The sequence below is a fragment of the Chelonia mydas genome, chromosome 15 (genome assembly GCF_015237465.2).
Source record: "Chelonia mydas isolate rCheMyd1 chromosome 15, rCheMyd1.pri.v2, whole genome shotgun sequence".
NCBI classification, from domain to species: domain Eukaryota; kingdom Metazoa; phylum Chordata; order Testudines; family Cheloniidae; genus Chelonia; species Chelonia mydas.
The window spans coordinates 1828417-1855871 of record NC_057856.1 but is presented as its reverse complement, the minus strand read 5'-3'; the positions used below and the strand labels follow the sequence as shown (position 1 = coordinate 1855871).

The 27455-nt window shown below is 52.5% G+C and overlaps 1 protein-coding gene across 5 annotated transcripts; it reads right to left on the bottom strand.

Annotated features, from left to right (window-relative positions):
* Window positions 1–1654: 1654 nt before the first annotated feature.
* On the bottom strand, window positions 1655–27054 carry THOC5 (THO complex 5). 5 transcript variants are annotated; one of them, XM_037878443.2, is made up of 20 exons: window positions 26917–27054; window positions 25092–25202; window positions 24182–24325; window positions 22865–22978; window positions 21021–21118; window positions 20201–20347; window positions 17556–17670; window positions 16771–16903; window positions 14181–14258; window positions 13670–13710; window positions 11198–11297; window positions 9593–9701; window positions 7635–7736; window positions 7031–7127; window positions 6389–6503; window positions 5408–5511; window positions 5148–5235; window positions 4314–4429; window positions 3701–3891; window positions 1655–1912 (listed from the first exon to the last, which is right to left on the bottom strand). In XM_037878443.2, the coding sequence occupies exons 2-20, from the start codon at window positions 25185–25187 to the stop codon at window positions 1849–1851; spliced, it is 2052 nt and encodes a 683-aa protein (XP_037734371.1). In that variant the 5' UTR covers window positions 25188–25202; window positions 26917–27054; the 3' UTR covers window positions 1655–1848. The 5 variants fall into 5 exon arrangements, with proteins under 5 accessions (XP_037734371.1, XP_043385815.1, XP_037734372.1 ...); XM_043529880.1 differs by lacking the exon at window positions 26917–27054 and adding an exon at window positions 25703–26416; XM_037878444.2 differs by lacking the exon at window positions 26917–27054 and adding an exon at window positions 26000–26021.
* Window positions 27055–27455: the final 401 nt, after the last annotated feature.

Sequence of the window (27455 nt, the reverse complement as noted above, 5' to 3'; positions counted from 1 at the left end):
CCACAGCTCTCAAAGTGTGTAAAGTAGCATCATCTCCATTTGACAGATTGGGGAAACTGAGGTTAAGCAAGTCAGTGGCCGTCAGCAATAGAATGCAGGTCTCCTGCCTCCCAGTCCAGTGCTTTGTCCACTCTACCCTATTGCCTCCCTGGGACAGAGGAAGGCTGGGAGAGGTGCAGGAGGGCAGAGCTCTGCATATATGAAGTGGGAAGGCAGCCAGGACAGAGGGAAAGTCCCCTAAAGACCCCAGAGATGGAGTTAATGAGACCCCCACCTCCGCTTTGGCTACCAGGCCGAGTCAGCTGAATAGCTCCACATGGAATCCTAAAGCCTGAGACCAGGTTATCTGAGCTCCCAACCCCCCATCACAAACTGTAAACTCACAGGAATTGCTTTGGCCCTGGACTGCCGCCTCCTGTGGGATGGACGGGCTCAGCCCCAAGACGCAGAGCCAGAAGGGTGGGGAGAGGATGTACATCGGGCCAAGGACATAAGGGAAAGCCCTCCTGTAATAGGCAGCACCATGGGATTTCGAACATCTATGCAGTGCAGACGGGACCCGAGTGAGAACGTGGCAGAGGCCCTCAGCACAGCAAGCAGCATGGGACTCCATGGGCTGCTTTGGAGGAGAGCAGAGCTGAGCCCAGAGTGGGATTAGCCCAGCTGTGCAGAGTGCTGGTGCCTAGCTTTGCAGGTGATTAAATGGCAATGCCGCCAGTGGCAGGCAGGAGCAGGTTCACCCTCCCTTCCCCAAATCCATTTCCTGCTCTGCGAGAAGTGCTTTTTCTGTCTAGTCAGCTGGCACGCTGCCAGCAAAGGAGGGTGAGAGTCCAGGCTGCAGTGCAGGTTCCATTAAGGGGCTATTTTTATCCTCTGTCTCCATCTTATTCAGCACAGTGAGGAGGGCAGCTGGGAAGAACAGAGCGAAACAAACAGAGCGGCAGGCGAGACAGGCTGGGGGGAATCAATGGCATTTCAAGAGGGGGAGAACCGACAGAGCCAGGCAAGGGGCAGCGCATACCAGGAGCCCCCCTTCTGAGACAGCAGATTTGCTGCTAGGTTTCAGAGCAAACCCCGAGCTAGCTCAGACATGCCACCTCCTCTGAGCCCAGCCACACTCCTGCAGCTGTGGGCTCACACATACACCCATTCCACTTGCCATTGCCAGGGGCTCACGGCAAAGGAGGGAAGTGGCTCTGGAGTCAAAGGAGCCGAAGCTCCTCCCACAGGAGCTGGGATAGGATTTTCCATCCCTGATCAAAAGAGCTTCTTCAAGGCCTGGAAGTGCTGGTGCAGGGGTGATCAAAGTCCTCTCTTGGGCCCAGCAGAAGGGCAGGACAGAGGGGCAAATGGGGGCGGGTGGCTGAAAAGGCCCGCATGGGCACAGAGAATGAGAAGGGAGTGACAGTCCAATGACATCTCCTCCATCATGTCTGTGTCCCTAGCGCAGAAGCCTGGGAGCTGCCACTCTTCATGGGCTATTTGCTAAGCCATGCCCTTGGGACATCCACCCGGGACCCTTTAGAGAAGCTGTGAGCATGGCTCCCTAATAGGCATCGCTAGCAATGATCCAGCCGCTCCCCTCAGCTGGGCCGCCACCAGACCCACCTACCAAGGTGCAGCTGGCATTCACACACATGGATCAGAGACGGACTTTTCTTCATCTACAATTTAATACTTTACAACACCCCTGGGAAGCAACGCTGGAATGAGAGCGCTGCATGGAGGGGCAGGGGAGGTTCCTGCGGGATGTGGTTGACCCCCAACCAGCTGAGAACAACGGTCACACAGAGATTCAAGTGCTGGGGGAGTTCAGTGGCTGGAGGCAGGACAATCCGGGTGATGGGGTCAGCGGTGACTGAAGAACCCCTGAGGATGGTTGTACTTGAACGGCTTCATGCGGTTGGGCCCCCTGCAAGAGGGGAGGAGAGAGCGGGGAGGTTAGGCTGCAGTATGCACTAGACCAAGGGTTCCAATGTTTTCTGAGGCCCCCCCAACATGCTATAAAAACTCCACAGCCCACCTGTACCACAACCACTGGTTATCTGCATATAAAAGCCAGGGCTGGCGTTAGGGGTTAGCAAGCAGGTCAATTGCCTGGGGCCCCATGCCACACATTTTCCCCGTGAAGCTAAGTTACTCAGGCTTTGGCTTCAGCCCCAGGTGGCAGGGCTTCAGCCCCACACAGTGGGACTTCGGCTTTCTGCCCTGGGCCCAAGTCTAATGCTGGCCATGCTTGGAGGACCCTCTGAAACCTGCTTGCAGCCCTCCAGGGGGCCCTGGACTCATGGTTGAGAACCACTGCACTAGAGGGGGATTTTTATCCTATGTCTCAGTCTTATTCAGCACAGTGGGGAGGGGAGCTGGGAAGAACAGAGTGAAACAAACAGAGCGGCAGGCGAGACAGGCTGGGGGGAATCAGTGGCATTTCAAGAGGGGGAGAATCGACAGGGGATGAGGGGGATCTCTCAAGTGTGGGTGCAGAGGAAACGAACCAGGAGCCTATGGGCTGAGCCTCATTCAGAGTCACTACTGCAGGGAGCTTCACAGTCTCATTCCAAGAGCCATCTGCCCCAGTGCAAAACTGCCAGGACAATTAGGCTCAAAGGCAGTAGCTGCTCAAGCTGGCCAGGGAGCTGCAGGGCAGGATCACGGAGCAGTGGGAGAGGGATTGGGAGGATGCTCAGACTGGAACAGCAGTACTATCTGGGGGAAGCCTGCCCAGTGACTGTTCTTTGGCTGAGTGTGGACTGGGGCGACTTGTGAGCGTTAGTCCAGTGCTCGGAGAAAGGGATAAAAAGGCAAGAGGCACCTGCCAGAGCAGGAGAACCTGCTTGTTGGAATGAGATGTGTGTGGTGGGTTCAGCAGGAGACCCCTGACCAGGGGGATGCTCCTGAGAAATCATTTCTTGGGGGTGGGGAAGAAGCTTCTACCTAGTGGCAGGACAGACCATGGGAATGCACCGTTTTAAGGTCCATCACTCATGGTTAAGGGCCAGACCAGCAGGTGTGGATGAGCCCAGGACAGACTTCTTGGCAAGGAGCAGCTGCCATCCACGCTACGCCATGGCAGAGAGCAAGGGGCAGCTACTAGAGAAACAAGAGCCTCAGCTCACAGGGCACCATCCTGAATGGCTCCGCCCAGGATCTCCACTGCTCAGGTGCAGGATTCAATCAAGGGCCTGTGTGGGGCAGATCAGTCGAGGAGGTGGCAGGGAGGAGAGGTATCAGCCACAAAGACCAAGGCCTGGAAAACAGGGAGTAAATGGCATTGGCTGATCTCGGCGCAGCCCAGGCTGGCTCCTGGGTGGAACTGTTCTACATGCCAAGAGCAATAGGAAGAAGCCGGGGGCAGGAGGAACCGCATCTCATGGAGGTGGGGGAGAGATCTTTCTGCAGGCAGCGAACGAGATGCGCCGAGTGATGCTCAGCTGGTATCAAGTGTATGGTGGGAGGAAGGGAGGAAGCGGTTTGCAGAGCTGCACACTCCAGGGAACAGTGCAGACAGTGAAGCTCTAGAAACGGCCTCATTAGACGGCCTCTGATTCACTTCATGTTAATCGTTTACCTCCCTGGCGTGTCCCCCACATGGAGTCTTGCTGGCCAGAGAGCTATGTACGGTCCCTGTGTGTCTGCCTTGGCTCCAGGGCAGCCCTCTGCCCATTCCCCAGGGCCTCCTGGCAGTGGGCTGGGCCCTCACCTGACAAGACGCAGGCACATCTTCTCCTGGGGGAACTCCTTGGGCCCTTCCACGCTGGTGTCATGGGACTCTGTTTCCAGGTAGACATCCAGCACGACGCACAAGCGCTGTAGCTGATTGGTCAGCAGCTGGTAGCCAGGCCTTGGCCCACACAGCTCCTTGTAGCACACGTTGACCTCGCTCTCCATTGCCTGCAAGAGCCAGGGGATGGGATCAGTCTCACAGGGAACTCTGGCTAGCTCACTAATTACTTTCCCTTCCTACGCTATGGACAGTGTCTCCTCCAGGGACCCCCGATCTGCTGCAGGAACCTCGCTTTCTGGTGAAGGGGCTGGCTCGACACCCCCAGAAACCCTAGATCTCTCCGTCTTCCCCCATTCCCCTCCAGCAGGCCTGGCACAGTTGCTACCAAGATACTTCAGCCAGGCTACCTCCAGAAGGCGAGAGGGGAGTTCAGACTCCACAGCCCATTCACCCCCTGGCCTCTGCCGTGTTTGCTGATCTACTCTTTCCAACAGGCCAGCAACTGGCATCACACAACAGTGGCTCTGGCGCTTCCAAACCACATTAGATCTGACCCAGTGAGAGAAGACTCTTCTCCCCTCCAGTTTACCCGAATGTTGTCATCGTTGCTATTGGTTTTCTCCCCTTTCCAGTTCAGACACAGGTTAAAGATGGGTGGCATGGAGGAGTAGCCCGGATTCAGCACGACAGCTGCCTGGAGTTTGGCTGAGACGTGCAAGGGAAGAGATCTAGGATTACACACTACCCCTGAACCTCCTCCCCGCACCAGCTCCCTAACCCTCTCATCCAGTTTGGCTTGTTTCCAGCGCACTGGATCTGCTTTTCGGAATCTAGGTTGATGGCCTGGGAGGACTCTGTCTCCCCCAACCAGCCACTCACAGTGATACAGCCAGAGCATTCTGGAGAGCGACACTGGTGCCTGTCAGGGAGGCAATGATGGAAAGAAAGCCAGCATAGCTTCCAGGCATGGTTATGCCTCCCAGGATTCCAGGGAGAACCCAGGGTGCGGGCTGAGTGAGGGAGGAGGGAAGACAGCTTTGCCTGGACCCCCAGATGGCAGACTGGAGCTGTGCACTGGCCCAAGTCAAAGTCTAGAAGAGCCCACGCCAGTCACTTATTGGGGGAGGAACAGTGGCAGATTGCCACGGGGCCACTGTCTAGTGAAAGGGCCCAGTTGTCCACAAAGGTTGAGACCCACTGATCTAACTGTCCCAACAGCTTCTGCTGCTGACACCGGCTAGTGACGTCTCAGCCTTTCAAGGACAATCACCACGTGCCAGCCTCTCCTCAGGGCTTGAGGGCTGCAGAACAGATGGCATGAGGACACCACTGGCTGCTTCTGAGTGTAATGTCAGAGGGAACAAAGGAAGCCACACGCGGCACTCCCTGGAGCCTGAGACCAAAGGAGGGGAAACACACCTACCTGTCCCTCTCTCTACCAGAGCCATATAATAGAGGTGAGTGTCTTCAGCCAAGCCAGCCTCCACAACGTCTTTGGTGTAGGACAGCTCCTGCAGGGGGAGACGCCGGGGAATGGGGATAAACAAAGCTGTGTGCTCAGATCTGCAGCGTGGGCACCGAAGACGGGAAAGTGCAGGGTTATTGATTTGCTTCTGCCAGGGGAGTGGGAAGCTGAAGCTGGTCCCTTGCTCTGGCGTTGCACCTAAGGCTATCTGCACCTACCAGGTAATCCTCGTAGGGGAGCGCAGCCCACTTCACCAAGCGTGACACGACCTTGGAAGGGAAAAGATGCTGGCACTCGCTGGAGACCGGCACGATGCCATGCTCTGAAAGCAACGACAAACCCAGTTGAGCTGAACTGAAAACCCACAGGCAGGATCAAGCCCCACTACCACTGTCTGGGACAACCAAGACAGAATGGGGGAGGGGGGAAGAAGCTCAGGTACAGTCAAATCTGGAGTCCATGGGCCTCTTTAGTTGCAGCTGATGTCTACAGACACTGAATAGAGGGGCATGCGAGAGCATCCGGCAGCTCACCAACCTGTGCCGTGATCCCTCCAGAGCCCACAGGCTGCGCAGGATGGGGCAGGTCTGCACATGGATGGGAGAAACTTCGGCAAAGTGCAGGCTGTGAGGTGAGCAACTCATCTCTCTCCACATGCCGAACTGATTCCCAGTGTGGTGTTTGAGGGCAGAGTGAACGCAACCCAGTCCAGCTGCTGGGAGTGAGCGAGCTGAAGCAAAGCCTGCCTCACACTTTATCAGTAAAACTGCCAGCTACACGCTATCTGCAGAGCCTTCACAGCTGGTGACAGCATCAAAGGCAGAAAGCAACAGCTGGACTTTCTGAAGCCAGGTGGAACTTGCAGCACTGGCCAGTTCGACCAACCTTCCACTGAGTATACGGGGAGTTCAATCTGGCCAGAGACGCCCACGGGGCCATTTGTACAGAGCCACTGTAAGCAGAGCTCCAACAAGGGGGGTCAGAGACAATCACTACAGGGACCAGAGTCTCGCTTTTCTGCTCTGAAAGCAGGAGCCGCGTACCATGTCTGTCAGAAGGACGAGGGCCCTGGAATCCCTTCAAGGAAACATTATTGTCACCTCTTCTAAACAGGATTCAAATGGACAACCCTGCTCTGATGGCCAATGTCCTATGCTCAGGGGAGGAGGGAGACCACTGGGAGGGTGCAGTGTCCTTACCAAGTGAAGCAAACTGCTTGTGGAGAGCCAGGCGGGACTGCAGCCTCGTCCTGAGCAACTTCATAGTCATCTCCATGTGGCTGGCACTCAGCGAGTTATCTGCGGTCACTGTGTGCTGCGGACAGGAAGGACTGTGACCTAGAGCCTGGATTTCTTTCCTTACCCACTAGCAGGGGCCGACAGCTGGTTGTACTGGAATCCCTTAAGCATAGTATTCCACAGTGCACAGCACACTGGGAAAATACATTTCCCTCTGGTTACTCTCTGGAACATGCTCATCTTCCTCCATCTAATTAGCCTGAAGGAGACTAACGCCCACTTGGGAAGAGGAGCTAGATTTGGCTCCCAGCAAACTAACAAGGCTGGGCCATTGCCAAGCCAGACTGTGGCAAGACCAGCCTGTCCCCTAAAGCTGCAGCTAGATTCCTGAGCTCAGGAGTGACTGCCTTTTGATACTGCAGGAGCCACCAAAGCTGGCTGCACCTGGCTTTGGAGCCTAAAAGAATGGCAACCGTTGGCTTGAGATCCCAAGTGTGAGAGTAGCCATCGGGTAGAGCAGAGGGGATGACAGCCTGGCAGGGCCTTAGGAAACACCTTCCGTCACTAGGGTTTTGCTTTCCGGAGGCTGTGCCTCAGACATACCTGAGGCTGATCTTTGGGGAAATGCAGGCCACCCAGCTTCTGCACCCACATGTAGGGGTGCCCCAGATCTGTCACATAATCACTCAGGGTCAGGATGCTTAGGAGACAAAAGGAAAATATCACAGTCCCACCTAAGACAGAGGGGGCGGTCTCCCCAGCGTGTGAGAGCCAAACCTGGAGTGCCGGAAGCAGCAGACAGACCCACCTCCCCGACACTTACCAAGAGTATGACTCCAGCTCCTGATGCAGCCATGCACACACCAGACGGGCAGGCACGTGTGTCCCGAACTCCAGGTATCAGAGTTCTTTTCCCAGCTAAACAAGGCTTCCATTATAGACGAGCCACCATCTCACCCAGCTGTTTCAGAAGCAGCAGTCCAGCCCTGAGTGTAGGGTATTGCCATTTGGCCTGGCTGCCCCAGCTGTCCTGGGCTAGAAAGCTTCCCCACAGCACACACTGGCAGAAGAAGCCCTTTAGGTCCCACATCGCGATGGGAACAATGCAAGCACCCTAGTCTCCTGCTCTAGGCTGCCCTGCCTGACTGGCCTCCATGGACGGTGCTGGACACGACTAAGGGCAGGGGCAGGTGTGCAGCCGACTCACCCGACTTTATCGAACTGGAACTGGTTGGCTGGATTTGGAGTTCTCCTCCCGTGATCCCCAGGATACAGGCAGTTCAGCAGGGAGCCTGGAGACAGCAGATCTCTGGGGGAGAAGGAAGGGTAAAGTCAGCCACAGAGTTTCCAGAATGACAGTGCTCTTTGGGATCATTAAGAGCAGAGTGCACTGGCAACGGACGAGGCGCATTTCAGGGCCCCACAGCCACGGATTTCACCCCTGGCCGTAGTACTGGAATCAGAATCTCCTTTTCCTGGAAGCTGTTTCCCCTGTCCAGCTGTAGCGATAACTGAAAACACGACCCGCGTGTAACCTGATGCACTGATGTGCCGAGTTTGTGGGAACCTGGAAGAGCAACTGAGGGGTGAGCTTCGCCAAGCCATCTAAATGGGTTGATGCTGAAACCTAAAGACGGCCAATCTGTGGGCTGCTGAAAACAAACTGCAGAGCTGGTGTAAAAGAAATGGCTGCTAATCTCCCCGCAGACAAGAGGGGCAGCTGGCTGATCACACCATGCAACAGAAACCTTTGTTTGAAAGGTGTTCTGCACTTGCCACAGAATCAGCACCACACCCCAAACCACGACAGAACACAGGGCCGGCTCGCTGCAGAGCACATGGGGCCCTGAGGAGGGGAGGCAAGTTGGTGAAGGGCAGCTGCAGGCGACAAAGGACCCAGCTGGGAGAGTCTGTAGGCAGCCTGCTGCCAACTACGACTCCAGCAGATGAAGCATTTGCTGCACAGGAACATCCCTCCTCCCTGCCCCGACCAGCAAGGGGGCACTGCCATGGAGAAAGCGCTCCAAGCCGGGGGATCTGTCCACTGCCACGTGGAAGCTCATGCTATGAGATGCACAGACAAGCAGCTCCCACTTCCCATCTCATCCCTGGAGCTCCTTCAGAACTGGGCATTTTCTACTGAATTAACGTCCAGGGCAGGTTTCTGCAGCTGCAGTTTCAGCCCAGTTCTCACACTAATCAAACTTGGATGGGTTCTCCAGCAGAAGGCATTATCCACGGCTCTTGAGACAAGGTGACCTGGAGAACAAGGAGGTGGAGGGAGAGCGCCAGACACAGGCCTGGGGAAGGGAAGGAAACCATTCATCTGCAAGATGGTAATTAAATGTGACAAGCAGATGAGATGCCCCAGCTCCTCCTCTGCCTGTGCGCTAACCTATTAATCTGGGCCCGCTGGCCATGGCAGCAGACACGCGGTACTCCAAGGGAAGCAGATTTGTTTTCCCAATGATCAAAGCCACGTGACCGTCTCCTTTTACCCTGATCCCTCAGTCTCACTGCAAAGGATAAATCAGATTAGAGAAAGACTCTGTCTCTGTACCGACAACTCAGTCCCTCGCCTCCCGAACTGTAGCTGCGTGAGCAGCTGCATCACCCTGGCGGCTGGCCGACAAAGGGCTGCAGGACGGGTCCCCCTTGCTGAAGGGAAGGACGCTGCATGAGCAATGCGGCCCACTGCCTCGTTCGGGAGGGTTTTCAAGTCTCCAGCTCCCCTTGCTGGTGGGCGCTTCACGCTCTGCCTCACGCAGGGCAGGCTGACATAAAGCCGCCAGGTCCCAGCTCCACTGGGTTGCTCAAGCGGAGGCAGGAGAAATGCAGGCAGCATTTCAACGGAAAGTAGCTTGTAGCTTTTCAGCCAGGGAAGGGAGGAGCGAGGCACATCCTGACAACAGCTTTCACTTCGCAGCCCTGCGGCTGCTTCTCAGAGGCCAGGGCGAAGGAGTCCTGCTAAGCACTCTGCTGCGCTCAACCCCAGTCAAGCCTCTGTCAAGCTGGGGGCTTGGCACGTCCCCCTAGGGTCACTTTGAACAGAGAATGCGGAGGACAGCAGCTCCTCTGCGGTGAGATCAAGGTCAGACAAATTCCATCCCCAGTGCAAGGACTGGGAACAGACTTGGCCTTGACACCTCCGTGGGCTTGGCTTACCCAGCACTGATGGGTGTGGTCATCTCCGTAGCAGTGGTCACCTTGGTTTTCACCGTCATGACATTGAGGTTTATCAGGTAGAAGAAGATCAGGTGGAGCACGCTGTCGTCTGCGTGGTGACATTGGCGATGGCATGGGAAAGAAAAGCCATTTGTGGGGATGAAGGAGCAGGGCAGACAAGAAAGGAAGAAAACAGTCAAGAGGAGCAGAAACCCCATGCTGCTTTCACCGGTTCATGTGGCTGCTGACTCTGACTGGCCAGATGTGGACATGGACACCAAATCGGGGGAGGAAACTATGTACAATTCTAAGCTAGAAATCAGGGGAAGGAAACTTGAGATAAGAGAGTCAGTGATCCAGGTGAACTGAAAGTGCAGGGGCAGCATACAATATCCCAGCCTGGGATCTGGCCAGGCCACTGGAGTGAACACCCCTTCTCTAACGAGATGTGCTGAGGATCTTGAATAAGCATAGGTGGGAGGCCTGTGGTTCTAGGTCTCCTCTGAAAGGTAGTTTGATCCCCTAGCCGCAGGCCAGAGCCCTGGGGCAATGCTGACGCCAAGCAAAGTGTGCCCCTTGCTGAGCTGCCAGCACCGCTTTTCCTTGGAGCCTTCCCATCCAGGTACTGACCCGCCTCATCCTGCTTCGCTTGTGGAAGCCTGAGACTGGACAGCTGTAGACCCTACATACTGCTACCCTGGGAATCCCACATATGTGAGAAGAGTGCAACACATGGCCAAGGAACCCCTCTCTCCCTGGTCCCTCATGCCAACAGGACAAGCACTGCCACATCTGGAAATGGCACAGAGGTGCCCTCTGAAATGCGTGCACCAGCACAGCCACTGTCCTGTGCTAGGCCGTACCAACTGCAGGGCGAGGTTCCCCTCAGAGGTGGTCTCACAGGCTGTCAAGACTAACAGTGCTGCAGAAGCTCCTGAATTCTGGTGTCGCAGGGTGCCAAGCTCCATGCAGAGGAGTCTCTGCTGGAGGAGGCAGAGCCAAGCACTTCCCTGCAAGCCCGGGAGTGCAGAGCTGCTGGTGCAGAGGCCAAAGGGCACGGCCAGAGGGCCCTGATTTCTGCACCAATGGCTCTATGTTCTCAGAAGCAACAGATAAAACTCTGCTCCCTCTGTGCCTGAGAGCAGAGAGGCAAACAAAGAACAGCCTAGAGACTACTGAGGAACAAACACCCCGGCCCATCCAGAGGGCATGAGAATACCATACAGTAGAAAGCCAGACAAGTTTCTCTCCCCAGCACAGCTGCGCCAAGGCACTCTGGCAACTCCACCAGTACCACAGTTCGAGTTCACTTGCCCCTTTGTTTGAGAGGCCAGGGCACTGGTCTCTCCTGTCTTTGTCCCCCCCTGCCTACATGGAATGGTTTGGCTCACTCTGGGCCGACCTGCCGTGAAGATCATTGTTCATTCATGTAGGGGGAACTCTTGTGTGACTCCCCCAGCTACTCAGAAAGGTGGATCTTTGAAACTCGACTCCTGGGGCCACATTCTGATCTCACAGGCACCGGTGTACATCCAATGGCTCGCTGAAGTCAATGGATTTACACTGAGATCAGAACCTGACTCTTGGAGTCTAACGCCCTTGTACCTTTGCACTTGAGGTCAATGGTAACAGACAGTGGGTGTCTCTTCAGCATCTCCTTGCGCTTGTCGTCCAGCTGCACGCCCAGTGTGGGGCGGCGACGCTTCTGCAGCAGGGGAGAGCAGAATCACAGCACCTGAAAACATGTCACATTCTTCCCACCCCACGGCTATGTGTTCACAGCAAATGGGGCAAGCTTCTCTGTCTTTTGCAGGCAAAACAATGCTTAGCACTTACACGGCAACTTAATTATAACTACTCCATGCAGCATCCTGGGTGCCAGGTAGAGAATTTACAGAGAGGGAAACTGAGGCACAGAGCTGTGACTTGCCAAGTCCACAAAGGGTAATCGGGGTCAGATCTCAGGAGTTGCTGAGTGCTCTCTCCAATAGCATCTGCACGTCTGACGGCCCATACTCGGAGTGGACCTTCTCCCAAAGCACTAAGAACCTGAACCCTGCCAGAGCCAGCTGTGAGCAATGCTTGGCATACACATACCCCAGTCATGCAAACCTCTGAGGAGGAGATTTCCAAAGGCACTTAGGGCAATTCAGTGCTCAACTCTCACTGCCTTTGAAAATGGATCCCCTAAAGGGCTCTGCAAACATTAACCCTCACATCCCCTTCTTGGGAGGTGTGACAAAGGGAGAATTTTGGTAATATTTTTATTAATCCTCTGTGTGCCTCTGTTTCCCCCAAGCTTTGCATTGCTATGCACGGAGTATAAAGGGTTAAAAAGCTGTTCATGGGGCAGAGGAGGGGACAGGAGGTGTTGGGCCATGTAACTGCCTGGGATGGTATAAATGGGTGTGTCAGGATTGGCTGAAACTGACCCATATCAATGGGGGATCTGGAAAGGCAAAGGGAACCCCAATAGCCAGGACATTCACACCTAGAAACCCACAGCCAAGAGGAAGCAGATCCCCCCCTGCAGGGAGAAGCAGAGCAAAGGCCTGGAGCTGGAGAACAAAGGGGAAAGGAGCTATGAGCTAAGAGCTCGCCTTTGGAGGCAGACAGATACTAGGGACTCAGGAGAAAGGGACAGATGGCAGTGTTGGCCAGGTTGAATTCTACCCCAACCTTTGCCTCTCCACACCAGGGTTCAGAAAAATCAGTGAGGCTTTTTTTGAAAAAAGAAAAAAAAAATTAAATTAGATTTTATTTAAAATCAGATTCTTTTTGATGTTGTTATTCCAGTCATAGTAAGTTTTTCTTGTAAACCAGTTTAAAATGAATGAAAACGAGGAGGGAGGGAGGGTATGAAATCTACTAGTTTTGAAAGTCTGAAGGACAGCCCAAGCAACTTAGAAAATGGTATCCTTTTTATGAGACTTAGGTGAGTAAGAACTTAAGCTCCAGTCACTTTCCCATCGGCATATTTGAAAATTTTCCCAGGCTGACCTGAAATAATCAATTTAATTCACTGACTACAATTAATCCCTATTTAGTTGTAAATGGGAAACACGTTTTGGTAAGAGAAGTTTATGTATCCAAAACATTTAAAAGTTGGTTTGTATAATAAAAATAAATCTTATTATGCTGTTCTGTGTGTTTAATTCAATTCCAGTTACCACCCTAACGCAGAATGACACAAATCAGGAGCAAAAAGTGAATTACCTAGTAAATAAGCAATATGTCATTCACCCTTTTCTAACTTACCGAACGTGTACAATTAATAAGAATTTGAAACTATTAAGCTACATAATTATTTAAATAAACTGATATAGTTACAGTTTATCCTCCAAGGTAACAAAAAAATGTATCAAATCTAGTGTACAGGCTCTATTTACTTGTAAATCAACATGTTTTCATGGTTAGATCAACCAATAAAGTTGCACTTTTCTTTATAAAAATCACTGAAGTACAAATGGAAAAGGTGATTACAATCAATGATATAAGTTATGTTTTCCATTGGGTGATTTAAATCATGATTTACATTGCTGATTTAAATAAACCCTTCCTGCTAACCAAAGGACTTTCCGATTCTGGAGGCCAGGAGACTAAGAAATCGTTACCTTGGTTTGGAAAGGCTGCCTGGTGGTACTGCAGATACTTTAGGAGCACAATATAAGCCTCCTGCAGGAGTCTGGCTTGGCTGGATTTGCTGCAGGGAGTCAAGGAGAAACAGGAAATGCCCAGTTTTGGAGTCGTGGAGGCCACAGGCCTGCCCCTGTGGAACTGTGCGGGTCCTTGGGGCCCAGTGCACTAAAGGGGTCACTCCCAAGGGACTGGTTATAGGCTGGGCATGGACTAGACCCTGTGGATCTGTAACAGGAGGCATCATTGGTCCTATTTTACAGATGGGAACGTTGAGGCTCAAGGTCACACATCAGATCAGTGGCAGAGCAGGGAAGAGAAGCCCCAGCCCTGCCCCCCACTCTAAGCACTACCCAGTGCTTCGCTGGGAGAAACAGAAGTGGGTCCACCCATGCGAGGAGATCCCAGAATTTCAATATTGGGGCAGTGCTAGTCCCTTACCGTGGTCTGCTCCTCTTCAGCATCAGAATCACTCTCGTCATCTGCACATTCAAACAGAGGGATAAGCAAGAGCCAAGCGCAGGGATCCATTTCAGAGACTGTCCAAACAGTCATGCCCCAGGGACCCACTACCCCTGCACTGCAGTGTTATTCCTAGAAGACTCTGGTGCCCACAAAGGGGCACTTAGCACAGCTGAGGCCCTGGATGTGTTACATGCCTTTTGGCCCCTTTACAGCCTCCACATGACCGAGATCCCCCACGTGCCACCGGGCAGTGCTGGAGGGACTCTTCCTAACACTCGGCCGCCCGTCTCCCCAGGAGGGTGAGTCGGGTGTGAGGGAGGAGCCAAGGCTATTTAAGCAGCCACTGCACAGAGATAAGCTATAGAGCTATTGCAGTCCTGCCCAAGGAACAACGCTGCTCCTCAGATCCTTCCCCCTCCACCCCCCGTATCAGCTTTCAGCCCCCAGGCTGGGCCAAGGCAGGCGGGGATGCCAAGTTATAACTTACCTTGGGAGTCCTCTGGTGGCTTGTAGAGGGCCTTGGCTTCTTCCACACTCCCTTCGATTGCCACAGCCAGCTTCTTATCTGTGGAGGGCAAAGCGCCATTCAGCACTTCTTGAGGGCCATGCAGTTAAAGGGAAGGTTGCTGCTGCCAGCCACCTAGAGAGGCATCAAGCTTGGAAGCAAGGATGCCAAAGAGTTTGTCAAGTTACTTTTGTAGCCTCTTCCCCACTAGCAACAGGCAGATTCAGTGCCTAGTGGGCAGCCAAGATGCAAGACATTTTGTTTGTAAGCATGCTCCAGAGCTGTGGTGAGATCACCTTCCCATCCAATGCTTTGTGCACCTCTCCACAGGTGGAACAGCAGTAATGACATACGGCACTCTAGTGACATTGTGGTGCGAGGGGGATCACAAATTTCCCACTCCGATTATTGTTTCACATTACCCTCCATCAATATGCCCCGTTCCCCCAATGCAAGGTATCCCCTACGTCAGGGGCAAAATGCCAGATGGGTTGTGATCCTGTCTTAAATGGCTTTTGTGCAATGCAGCACCCATCAAGGTATTTTTACCAGGCTCATCGCTGTAGCAGGTAACTGCATGTGGGCTGAGGAGCCTGAAATGAGACATCACAAGAAGAAAGAAGAACCAGAGATGAAAGCTGGTCACCAGCATTTGGCATGCACATCTCTGCATGTCAGCAATTGGAATGAGTGAGTAAAAAGAATAATTCAAAAATGATCAGAGGACATCCTTTTCCACACATTTAATTAAGACTATGGAACTCAGTGCCACTGGAAGCTGCTGAGGCCAAGAATTTGGCAAGAGTCTAAAAAAGGATTGGTCATGCATATGGATAACAAGAATATCCAGTTATATTAATAATAGTTTTGGGTGCTCCAGGACATAACTATTAGAGATCAGGTGGAGACCTAATATGGGGGCCCATTATCCCACATTTGCTACTGCAGGTTTCTTACACCTTCCCCTGAAGCATCTGGTGCTGGCCACTCTTGGAGACAGGATGCTGGAGTAGACTGACCTCTGGTCCAATCTAGGCTGGCAACCCCTAAGGAGTCTCAGCCTCAGGAGCTCACTGTGGGACTGGTTTAGGGTTTTCCAGGGTGCCCATCACCACAGTATCCAAGCTCTAAACAGAGAATTAGAGAGGGCCACACACTGGGCTTCTACACTGTGCCCTGTCTGGGCTCTAGGAAGCTCTAAACCTAGGGGTGGGGATTTGGCTATTTTAAAAACAACCACCTTCTGCTACAAAGGGGGCTTCTGGCAGATTTCAGACGCAAGGAAAGAAAGGTACTCACCCTGCCTGAGGGGCTGGGGAGAAGGGTTTCATGTTAGCTAATGGGGTGGGCCGGAAAAGGACAGGAAGGAAGGGAGGGAGAGCGGGAAGAAGGGAGAGGAAGAGTGAAGAAGAGAAGTGCTATCCCCTTGCTGTGTGTGTTGAGAAGCAGGTGACAGTTAAACAGGTCTCAGGGACAGTGAATTTGCCAGGCAAGGAAGGGGGCCCCTTGACTGGCAGATGAAGTTGCAGGAGTGCACTGAGCCACAGTAAGCACAGAGGGCATTAGTCTGGGCTCTCCTGGGAGCTGCCAACCCATATGCTTTGACAGAGGACTTGAGGGGTTGGATCACCTCCTCACTGCACACGAGCCACATAAAGGATAGGAGCCATGTCAATTTCAAGGCTCTGCCCTGGACCACGTCTCCCTGACAAGTTATGGGCTTTGTCCCACTACAGGAAGCCATGCAGGAGCTGAACCCCCCTCAGCGCCATACCAGCAAGCAGTAAGGCCTGGTCCAGGCTGCTACATTGTTCAGGGGTGTGAAAATCCCACCCCTCCGAGTGCCGCAGCTATGCTGACCTAACCCATGGTGTAGACACAGCTAGAGTGACAGAAGAACGCTTCCATTGCTTGGGGCACTGGAGCGCTGACACTGATGGAAAAACCCCTCCCACCATGGGGGTATGCCTGCATAGCGCCACCAACCCAGCTACGCCGCTGTTGTCCCAACAGCGCAGACATGGCCTTTGACAGCCCGTTCTGAATGGTCCCGGATCACGACGGCCCAACAGGCAGGAGTGCCGAGTGCCAGCGCCATACCGTGGGGGCTGTGGACGTAGCATATTTGAGCTAGGCTGCTGGCTTTAAAGCCATCACTGCTGCAGTGCCCACAATCCCTTGAGTGGGGCACAGGTTTGAAAAGAGCTCTCAGAGCAACTCTTCCAGGAGAGGCGTGGGAGGGAGGGAGGGGCGAAGGGCTCAGCCGCAGCAGCCAAACGAACGAGGTTCTCGTATGATGCTGCTTCATCAGGCCGGCTCCCAGGCTGTGGCTGCCCCCAAGCAGGCTCCGAGAGCAGCAGTGGAGGAGCTAAGCAGAAGTGGCGGAGGCAGAGTGGATCGGATGCAGCAGAGTCATCCGCACGTCTCACAATAGCAGGATTTTCTGCAGGCAGCTGTGAAATTTGGCCCATGGGGGGACAGACTCCCCGCTCCATTCACATCACAGCTTTCAGTGACACAGGCGAAGGCTGTCTCAACCACCTTACTCCCCTCCCCCGACATTGATACTCACCACAGGCCTGACCATAGGCATTGGCTTGGACAAAGAGAACATAGAGAGGTGGTGGCAAGTGTCTAGCTGTCTCGTACTGCTTGTGTGCCTGGTCAAAAGGCATGAAGAGATACTCCTGGACAGGAAGGGAGGCCTGGCAGGACACAAATCACACACACACGATTGGTACTGGAATTGTTTGCACACCAGCCCAGTCACCGAGTGGTTTGTGCTCGATGTGGCTGTGCAGGAGACCTGGAACCTGCGCCAGGAGCATACACAACCCTCTGGGCAGAGATGCCCCTTGGGATGTTCAGTAGCAGCCACCGGGAAGCTCAGCTCTCCTTAGGGGGAGGACTAACGGCTCTGCAGATGGGAGAGAACCTACTTCTTTCACCCACTCTTCCCAGCCAAGTCTGACACAAGGGGAGGAAGCTACAATTGCTCTCCATGGAAGGTCCCATCTAACGAGTCTTCTGCCAGCACCTCAGCAGGGTCCGCTGCACAATGAGATTGCACAGGAAATCCTCGCCCTGTGAGGATCTGGAAGCACAGGTAAAGGAGCAGTTCCAACACCTCCGAACAGCCTCAGTCCCCATGCTCCCAGTGCTCTGAACCTCCCTTACTGTGGATTTCGCCAGCCTGTCCCCACACCATCTACCTCCCAACAACTGAGGTTTAGAGGGCAGACAGGCAAGGGCCAGCACAAAGGGCTCTGATCCATCTAGCAGGAAACACACAGACTCTCACTGCAAGCAGCCAGTCTCCCAGGCAAAGAGGGGGGCTTTCTTAAGCTCAGGAAGTACCTGCATGATGCTGTTGAGCCGGGGCTGGAGGCTGCTCAGATATTCCTTCTTCACTTCTATCTCCTTCAGGATCTTCTCCTTGTTGGCCAGACACTCCTTATACTTCTCTGCCAGCCTGCACAAGAGAAGCTCATTTACAGCACCGCATTCACAAAGGAGACAGATGTCAGATCAGAATCTCTGCTCCCTATCGGTGCATTTTTAAACCTCAGGATCCAGGATTCCACCGGCAGGGGCTCCCGAACTGAGATAGGTCACTCTGTGCTTTGAAGTCAGCTTCAGAGCCTATTTTGATCAATATCTGACCTTACTGTCACCTCTGAAGTGATGTGATAAATGAAGAGTCCATTAAAATCCAAGGGAAAGGGAAGACAAACCGCAAGAAACCTAGCAGAGCCGGAAAACTGGGAAAATTGAAAAGAATTCTGAAGAGAGTTCAAGAGAGCGCAAAACTGTTAAGAGATAACTGTTGAGGTGGGATCTCCGCACGGATCTTCTCAGAGTTGGGTTGCCTGTGGAAGCATCCCAAAGCAGGTAGTAAACTCCATTCCAGACTAGCTGGTCCCTTCTGGCTTTGGAATCTATGAAAATAAAACTGAGGAGAAACTACTTGAGAAAACTGAAGAGTAAATGTGCCATTTAGTAAACACAGCAACATATGCCAAGCACTCTTCTACTCTAAGAAATGAGGACGTATGAATGGCCCCTCCTTACTCCCCTGATCTGCTCCCATATTCGCATCTCAACTGCTGACTTCAGCGACAAAGTATATTCTTCATGCTGCTTTATTGGGTCTGTTAGCCCTGCTGAGCTAAAACAGCTACAGGAGAGTCTTTTCCATCTTGTGCTGTCATCAGAAGCATTTTGGTTTTTTAATTTTTATTAAGTGCCTATCAGTAATAGCTGTGCAAACTCCTGGAAGACAATGAGGTTTCACATAACACTGAGGGACTTATTTGACCTAAAGAATCTTTACTACTGGCTCTGATAAATGAGAGAGAGACCAGCTTAACTCTGAGAGCCCAAGAGGGGAAACCTCCCTCACTATTTTTAATTGTGAACTGAGGACAATTGCTGATCAGAAAATGGTTCTTTCTCCCTGTGATTTTTTTCATCAGAAAACAGAAAGCCTGAAAATCAAAATATTTTGATTTGGGAATGCCACCGCAGTGTCTGATGGGAGTTGTACTGTGGGTGCCTAATGCTTCCATTTTGCTCTATACAGGCTACTTAATTGGTCTACATCTCCCAGGATGTACCATGGTCTCCCCTCTTGAAGAGGGGTAGCATGTATCACAGCAGTTTTGCATCATGGCAGATGAAGTCCAGCAGGGGAACCTGGCCCATAGAGAAGAATGGAAGCATGGGGCAGCCAAACCACAACTCCCATTACACGCTGCGGTGGCATTTCAAAATAAAAATATTTCAGCTTTTGAGCATTCAGTTTTTCACCCTGAACAAATGGAGTGGGTGAAACAGACAGGGAAAGCAGAGCCGTTTGTGAAAAATTCTGATTGTGGAAAATCCAATTTTCCATCAGAAAAACAGTTTAGACAGGAAAGCTAAGGCTGTCTGGAATGGACCTGCTGAGACAAACACAGAACCCCACGATGCCAGTTTTACACAGGCCCTCACTTAGAAGCACAGCTTTAGCTAAGAGGCATAGTCATAACTATCATATGATGTTATGGGAGGGTGTGTGACTGGCTGGAGAAGGCAGAAGTGGAAAAACCACAAAGCTTCCAGTCAGAAGAGTTCTCATAAATAAAACCTACTTTTAAGCTAGTTCAAGAGACAACACCCCACAAATTAGAGCTGCCAAGTGAGGGGAAAGAGACCATGAACACTGTAGGCACTAGGGCTAGGATTTGCACAGATGACTAGTGATTTAACCACACACCTTCCACTCACTACTGTGGGGAAACCTCATTCTAGCTCTTCTTTGCTTTTTAAAGTCGGTTTCCAAGGTGCAGACATTTTTAGTGGGACATTAAAGCAATCCTTTGGCAGGACGCTCCTCCTGTGGTTACCGATGGATGATTTCGGATTGGTGATGGTTGGGCCCCTGTTAATGACGACTCTTTGGAATGGAGCAATGGACAAAGAATTGCATGCTCTCAGCTCCACCCTGTGGTATGTATAATATGTTGGGGGAGGGATAGCTCAATGGTTTGAGCATTGGCCTACTAAACCCAGGGTTGTGAGTTTAATCCTTGAGGGGGCCATTTTAAATGCAGAACTACACCCTTCACAGCCCACTTCTGTCAAACAATGGGTGTTGTTCCTCTGGGAAGAGACCAGGGCATAGCTCTGGCTCCCTTTAATTAGCCACATAAGAGAAGACTCCCTGAACTGAAAAACAGGATCAAGACACTGTTCAGAATAAACAGTAAAAACAGTTCTGAGAGACAGGCCCATCTGTGTGTTAAAAAGGGATCTGCCATTTGTCCTTTAGTAACTAGTTTAAACTGACTGTGTAGCCTTTCTTTGCTGTTACTGTATTGTTTGTTTCATTTAGTGATTGACAAGTGAAATACAAAAAGTTATTTTCAAAGTGCATGTCCCTGGGCTGTGAAATATACACCAACAAACGCTTGGTGCCAGGTAGAGACAGGACTGATCTGAATGGTGGTCTGTTGGCTTACCTTTTGCGCTGCTCCAGCTCCCAGTCGAGGCGGGCCAGGGTCTGTTGGTGTGGCTCATTGAGGGTAATGTCAGGTTTGCTGATTTCTGGAGGAGCCTCTTTGTAAAATTCATCCACGCTCACTAGATCAATCTCCTCATGTTTTGACCTGCAGGGATGGAGAAGGGATGAATCTGGGAATCCCAGTGCAGAGCTGCACCGTTACTGGCAATCTCACAACCTCAGCATTCACTATTTGTTTCCCGATTATGAGACCCACCTTGAAACATGAATTACTACAGTTCCAGAAAGCAAAATTGCAACAGGCCCCGCTAAGCGCACAGTTCATATCTGAACAGGGCCATTCCTTTCCTGGGTGTTGCCAGTATGTGTTCCCTGCCTGGCTGTCTGTCCTGGGATTTATTCAGAAGTCAGCCGAGGGACAGTCGCACTTCGTAAGAGCTCAGAGACTTGACTGTGGAAGGTGAAGCCTCTGGAATAACTACACTGATGCAGTTCAGCTAAGCATTTTAGAAACTGATCCAAAGAAAACATTGTTAGACCAGCACAATTCCTATCAAAAACCTTCACAGTATTTATCCTGACTGTCCTGATCTTCCCTATGCACCAGTCTCCTTCCACTTGCCCCAGGAATCTCCAGGATATCCAGACCACATGCCAGATTCTCAGCCCTGGTATGGCAGCATTCAGGATTCTTATGATTTTTCAGTGATGGGAGCTAGGCTCTCCTTGTGACTCTAGGCATTACACCCTCCCTAAGACCCTTTGTATCTGACACATGCAACTCAAGTTACAGCCTCCTTCTCTCTTGCTGTACTCACTTAAACTCCAGGCATTTGGTGATCTCCTTCTGCAGATGCATCACCTCGTACAATAGGTTCTGGAGTTGCAGGTGATAGGCGTCTACTTTCTGCTTTGCCTGAAAGAAGAATGTGATCAGGTGAGCGTAAAAATAACAGTGCAGATAAAACCGGAATTAATAGAGCAACATGCCCAACAGATGGCAAGGACCAAGGGCTGCCATTTGGAGATGGCAGATTTTATGGAATGGCCATGGTGAAACCCAGGAGGTATCATGGACACTGGTTGGCACTCCACCACCAGACTGTACAAAATGGCCTTGAGTTCATTACTAGTGGGGAGATCAGGGCATGCAAGGTGAGAACCAAATCAAATAGGATGTTCTTCTAAAAGATCTGCTCTAGTTCAAAGAATAATTAATTCTCCAGCCTGTGTTAAATAGAAGGTCAGGGCCGATGATCACAGTGGTCCCTTCTGAATCTATAACCACTGCAAACAAAAGCTGTCAGATCAGAAGAGAGGCTGGCTTTGTAACTCTATGTGCCTGCTATAAGGACACTGCTAAGGCTTTTCATTCCTGTGGGCACTACTCACTTCAAAAAAGTTTTGCAAAACTGAAAACCAGTGACTGGGTTAGAGCAAGCATGCAGGTATGTAGGGTTCCAGGAGCTAGCCAGTCTGGGAAGGTTCTAAGGCAGTAGTCCCCAAACCTTTTACCTCGTGCCCTACTTTACCCCTGTCCGCATCTCCCCACACACACCGGGAGTGGGGCCGGAAGAGAAACTGTGGCTCCAGGAGTGGGGAGGCCACAGACAGGGGTAAAGGGGCAGAGGCTGGACTGGAAGCCAAGGCCAGCAGTGCAGCTGGGTGGCACTTCCTCCCAGGCCCCAGCCGCACCCCCCAGTTTGTGGACCCCTGTTCTAAGGAATTCAGTAGTATCAACTCAGCTTACTTGGAGGTTTATGAGTAATTAATACAGGTTTATCTTAAACACAGTGTTTGGGATTTACCAGTTACTTCTACATTGATATACTATCAAGATGACAATTACTGGTGCTATGGTAATGGGTGAATTAGAAATACCTAGAGAGAGGATTTTGATCCCTGCAGAAATCTGGAATCTGAATAATCAACTTGATTCTCCACCTTAAAAATAAAGACTGCATGGCTGAACCAAGGGACAGGCCATGCCACGTTCTGGGGAAGAGGCTGCAGCGATTAGCAACAACACAGCTTCTTAGCTCACTACGTGCGTATTTACTTGATAAGAACATAAGTCAAATTTTTTCAGGAACACCCATCACTGTGTCTTTATCTCCCTCACCGTGAACGATCTGATTGTACCGACATGGATACTTCCAAGCAGGATCTCCAGATAGAACAGGAGGGAGAAAATGCAGGGCAGCATGGACTGGTACTTGAGAGCCCTGGGGCCTATACCCAGCTCGGCTGGGTAACCTTGGGCCAGTCAATTCTCCTCCCCGTACAATGGCGAAAATGATACTCACACCTCCTTTGTAAAGTGCTTTGAGATCTAGGGATGCAAAGTTCTACACAAGAGCAAGGCACTATTTTCTTCTCAGCCCTGCTGTACATCAGATCAACAGCAGCTTCTTGACTGTTAAATCACGTCAGACATTAAGAGGGTGCTGCTGCTTCTTCATTCATTCTAGTTATTAGATTATCTGCTCCACTTCAGTGGAGTTTCCCTGTAAGCCTCTAACTCAGAGACCACTTGGACCTAATCCAGTGTGTACTAAGGTACCAGACAGTAACCCCCACTTCCCCTCTGCCATTCCAGAAGATCTCTAATCCCTCTGCCATTCCAGGTAGCATCCCTTTCAATCTCTGGCCTCCATTGTACCTCATGGGTCTGATCTCTCCCCTTCTTTAGTCGAATATGAGCCAAACGGTTGAGTTTCTTCAGGGTCATGAAGTGCATGCAGCTCTGGATCCGACGCTCTTCTATTGCAACAGCCTGACAAGTAGGAAGGAGAGCTGGCGTAAGGAAGTTTACTCACTAGTAACTGTTGCTTGCGTAGATTGCCACTGCAGAGACACTTTGTTACTGTGCGTGGGAGAAGTAACTAGAACAAGCAGGGATCTGCAGAGACTGGAAATAAGGCATACATTTTTGGTAGTGAGAGTACCAAACCATTGGAACAATTTACCAAGAGTCAGGTGGATCACTGACCTTTGGTAAATCAAGATTGGATGTTTTTCAAGAAGCTCTGCTCTAGGAATTATTTTGAGGCAGGTTTTCAGCCTGTGTTATACAGGAAGTCAGATGGGATGATCACAATGGTCCCTTCTGGCTTTGGAATCTATGAGACAATTCTCAAACATGAAACACTGGTTAATATCTCTAGGACTTCCTAAGGTGCCACACATTTCCAGGTTCAGTGGAAACAGACATGTAGGTTTTTCCCCCACACTCTTTCCTTAGTCCAGGAAGAGATCAGAATCACAAGATTCCCCATGGTCTCAGTACAGGGCTCTTTTTCGTGACATCCTTCACTGGGATTTAAACCTTTCAGAGACCAAGTGTGTTTACCCTTTGGTTCAATCATCAAACAAGCCTGACTATTACCAGGTGGATCTACCCTATCCTGGAGGCACACAGACTTCAGTCAATGACTCGCACCCCTGTTTCCATGGTCTTCGGTGTAGTGAGAGCTGCTAGCCTGACAGCCCTGGCTGAAGTTCTCCTCTCAGCCACAGAACAGGCAGCTGCAGTGCAAGCTTTCCCTAACAGTATGTCTCAACTCTGAGCTGATGTGGCCACCCCGTGTGGGCCAGAGGTGCATTCTATCTCCATGCTCTTCGCTCTCTAAACAACAGTCACTAGAGTCAGCTTGCTATGTGAACACCTCCCTAGCCGGAACTAGAACGAGACCCACCAACTTGCTTCACACAGGCCCCCAAACAGGCATCAGGCAGGGGTAATCAATAATTTGGGCTGGATTCTCTTGCTGGTAAAAGGCCGCCTGTCCCCACACCACTCTCCTGAGCTATTCAGTCCTCATATTTTATTTGGTTTTGCTGAGACTGTAATAAACGCCTTCCCCCTTTGTGCATCTTGCTAGGATGCCATGTGGACTTCAAACCCACGGCTTTCTTGGAGCAGCAGAAAGGTATTTAAAAATGCTCAGGGGAAAGGACTCTAGGGGCTTCTTCCTACACTGTCTTTGCTGCCTTTGCTCTTCAGATCCTGGATTTCTGCCATGAGCCTCTGAAGTTCCTGACAGGTTTGCTTGTAGAGTTCATAGTCTTTGTTGGGATCTCGGAGTTCCACCTCTGCCTCTTCACTGTAATACTTCACATCCTGCAAAGAGCCAGAAATACAGAGTAGCACACAACACTACAACTCATCCCCCCGCCCTCCTCTGAAAAGGGGGTCTCTCAAATCGACACTCCCTCCATTCCAAGTTTAAAGCAGCTTTACGCATCCTCAGAAGATCTAACTAATTGCTGGTGCGGCAAACTCCACTGGGGATGTCAAAGTCTAGTGAGCTCAGACTGTCTCTTACACTGTCACCAGACGCCAGTATCAGTTCCCACCCCACGTAATTTGACAATCAAGAGAAGAACAAGAGCAGTGAGTAAAGTTCTTTCAATTATCAGACAGGATGGAAGACAGTTCGTTAGCACTAGGCTCCAGTTTAATTGCCACCCTCACCCAATCCCCCCTCAATCTTTTCAGGGCTTCTTAAAACACCCCAAGATCTTTTTGGGGGCCAGTGCAAACTTGTGACACAGCAAGAAAATTGCTCAGAGAGCACAAGGCGCAAACTCTGGCTCCCAGAGTCATAAACCATCTTTTCTCAGGATGCTGGTGATTGCTACTGGCAATTGTTGCTAAAATTCCCATTTACTTCAGTAAGAGTAGCGTAAGACCAACCCTGAGTGCTTTTGAAAAGCTCACCCTTATAACACAGTGTACATATGGGGGTGATATTTTTCTGATGTCAAGAGCTTTCAGAACAAAGCACTGAGCTGAGCGACAACCTCTTCTTCTGCATTCCAACCAGCCCTACAGGGGTCTGATCTGCATGCAGAATTGTCACAGGCTTACAATCACTCTACCCCACCTGGTCAGGGTCAGCCCTGCTCCGCTTGCTCTCCTGCGCGGCCCCATCGGTGCGGATGACCTTGGGTTTCCTCTTCTTGCTTGAATCAGATGACATTTCTTATTTCACAGGCTGTGGAGCAGGAGAGGAATATAAAAATCACTCATCTCCAAAGGGGAGTCCCTCAATTCCTTTGGAACAAACCGGAGCTACTGTCAGAGCACTAGTACTCCAGTGGGAGGGTAATCCAACCCCTCTCTTCCTATCCTAGTCACTATAACTCTTGTCCTAATCATCTCCCCTCTCAACTCCTCAAATCAATGTCACCCCCCTCAGAGTGTATCTGCTAAAATGAGACTCCTCACGTGATCTGCCCACATCACTGAATCCTTTCACTGCCTCCCCATTTCAGCGTCAAACCCCTCCTGCTCACCTCTGAGGCCCTCCAGCACTCTGCCTCATCTGCTTATCCCACCTAGCCTCATCACATCATATCCCCACCCCCAAGGATGCGTCAGTGCCTCATTTGTTTGTCTGCTTTGCCCCACAGCCATCTCTATATTGTTTTCCACACTATGTTTTATGCATGATCTTATGTATGTCTTATGCATGATGGATCACTTGATGATGACCTGTTCTGCTCATTTCCTCTGGGGCACCTGGCATTGGCCACTGTCAGAAGACAGGATACTGGGCTACATGGAGCTTTGGTCTGATCCATTAGGGCCATTCTTATGAACGCCCTCCCAGCTTTGCCTTGCCAAGCCATTCCCTGTCCTCATTCAAATCCCTCTGCCTCACTGCTCACAAGAAACAGCCCCAGATGTAACCAAACCCAAGCCAGCTGCTTGATCTAATTGCTGCAAGAACCTCATTCCCTCTCTGAGGTCTGTTCCCCCAGTGCTTGGGCACATCACAGCTAAAATTACATGGCTAGCTCTTTGGGGTAGGGTCCTTGTCGTTCTATCTGTCCCATGAAGAACTCAGCACACCTGTGGGCGCTGCAGTTAGAGTCACCATCAGTACAGGGAATGAGAACCACAGCCTCACTCCCATTCCTTGTCTCTGTCCTTGGGGATTCACTCAGCCAGCGCCCCCCCAGACCCAGACAGCCTCCTTCCAATGGCGGCAAGACCCAGCGCACAGGATCCCGCATCAGACCCTCTGGCAGTGGCCACGGCGTGACCGCCTGGTGCCCAGCAGCACGCACAGGCAGGGAGCGCGTCTCGCCCTGGGGAGCGCGGAGCCCGAGAACAGCTCTCCCCAGAGCTGGGCCCCAACAACGGCCTCAGGGGCCCGGGCCCAAAGCATCCTGCACCGCCGGCCACCTGGACAGAGAAGCCTCATCACACACAGCCCAGCCCCCCCCCGGAGAGGCCTGGCCTCGCCCACCCCCGCACCCCTCCCCCCCGGACTGAGCAGCCTCGCCCCCCACCCCTTACACCTCCCCCCCAGACCGAGCAGCCCCGCCCCCCCTCGCCCCGGAGCGGCCTCGCCCCCCTCCCCGCACCCCTCCCTCCCGGACTGAGCAGCCCCGCCCCGGAGCGGCCTCGCCCCCCCCCCGCACCGGAGCGGCCTCGCCCCCCACCCCTTACACCTCCCCCCCGGACCGAGCAGCCCCGCCCCGGAGCGGCCTCGCCCCCCACCCCGCCCCCCCGGACCGAGCGGCCTCGCCCCCCACCCCGCCCCCCCGGGACCGAGCAGCCTCGCCCCACCCCGCACCGGAGCGGCCTCACCCCCGGACTGAGCAGCCTCGCCCCCCCGCACCCGGACCGAGCAGCCCCGCCCCCCCGGACCGCGGGGCCCCGCCGTGCTCCCCGCCCCCCCCGCTGCCCCGGGCGCTCACCTGGCTCCCGACCCGCCACCTCCAGCCTCCGAGCGGAAGTGCCGGGGCAGGAGGAGACGAGTCCGCGGTCAGCGAGGGCTAGAGCGTCTGCCGAGCTATAGCGCCCTCTGCTGGCCCTTGGCGGAGCTGCAGGAGGCCAGGGGCCAGACAGATCCCTCCACCCACAGGACCCCCCCCCCCACGCCCCATACACTTGGGGGAGGGGCCCCATTCACCAGGGCCCTGTCCCTTCGATCCCCTGTTGGAGCCCAGAGATCCCTGAGTCGCTGCCCCTCATCTGCAGCGTGTGGGGGTGTCTCCCCTCGGCCGCTCCCCGCCAATGGGGCACCTGGGGGCCAAGCAGGTGAATGCCCCAAGGGGGCTCTGCCCCACACAGGGGGGGTTCAGGGAGGAGACGGGGGTTATCGGTATGGGACATGGTACCGGGGCCCAGCTGGGCAGCGCTTGGCAAGAGGAATCAGACTTGCTGCGGTCCCCGGGGCCGTGAGAGTGGGGGGTCTGGCTGGTTAGCCCCTGCCCCCCAGCACACACGGCCCACT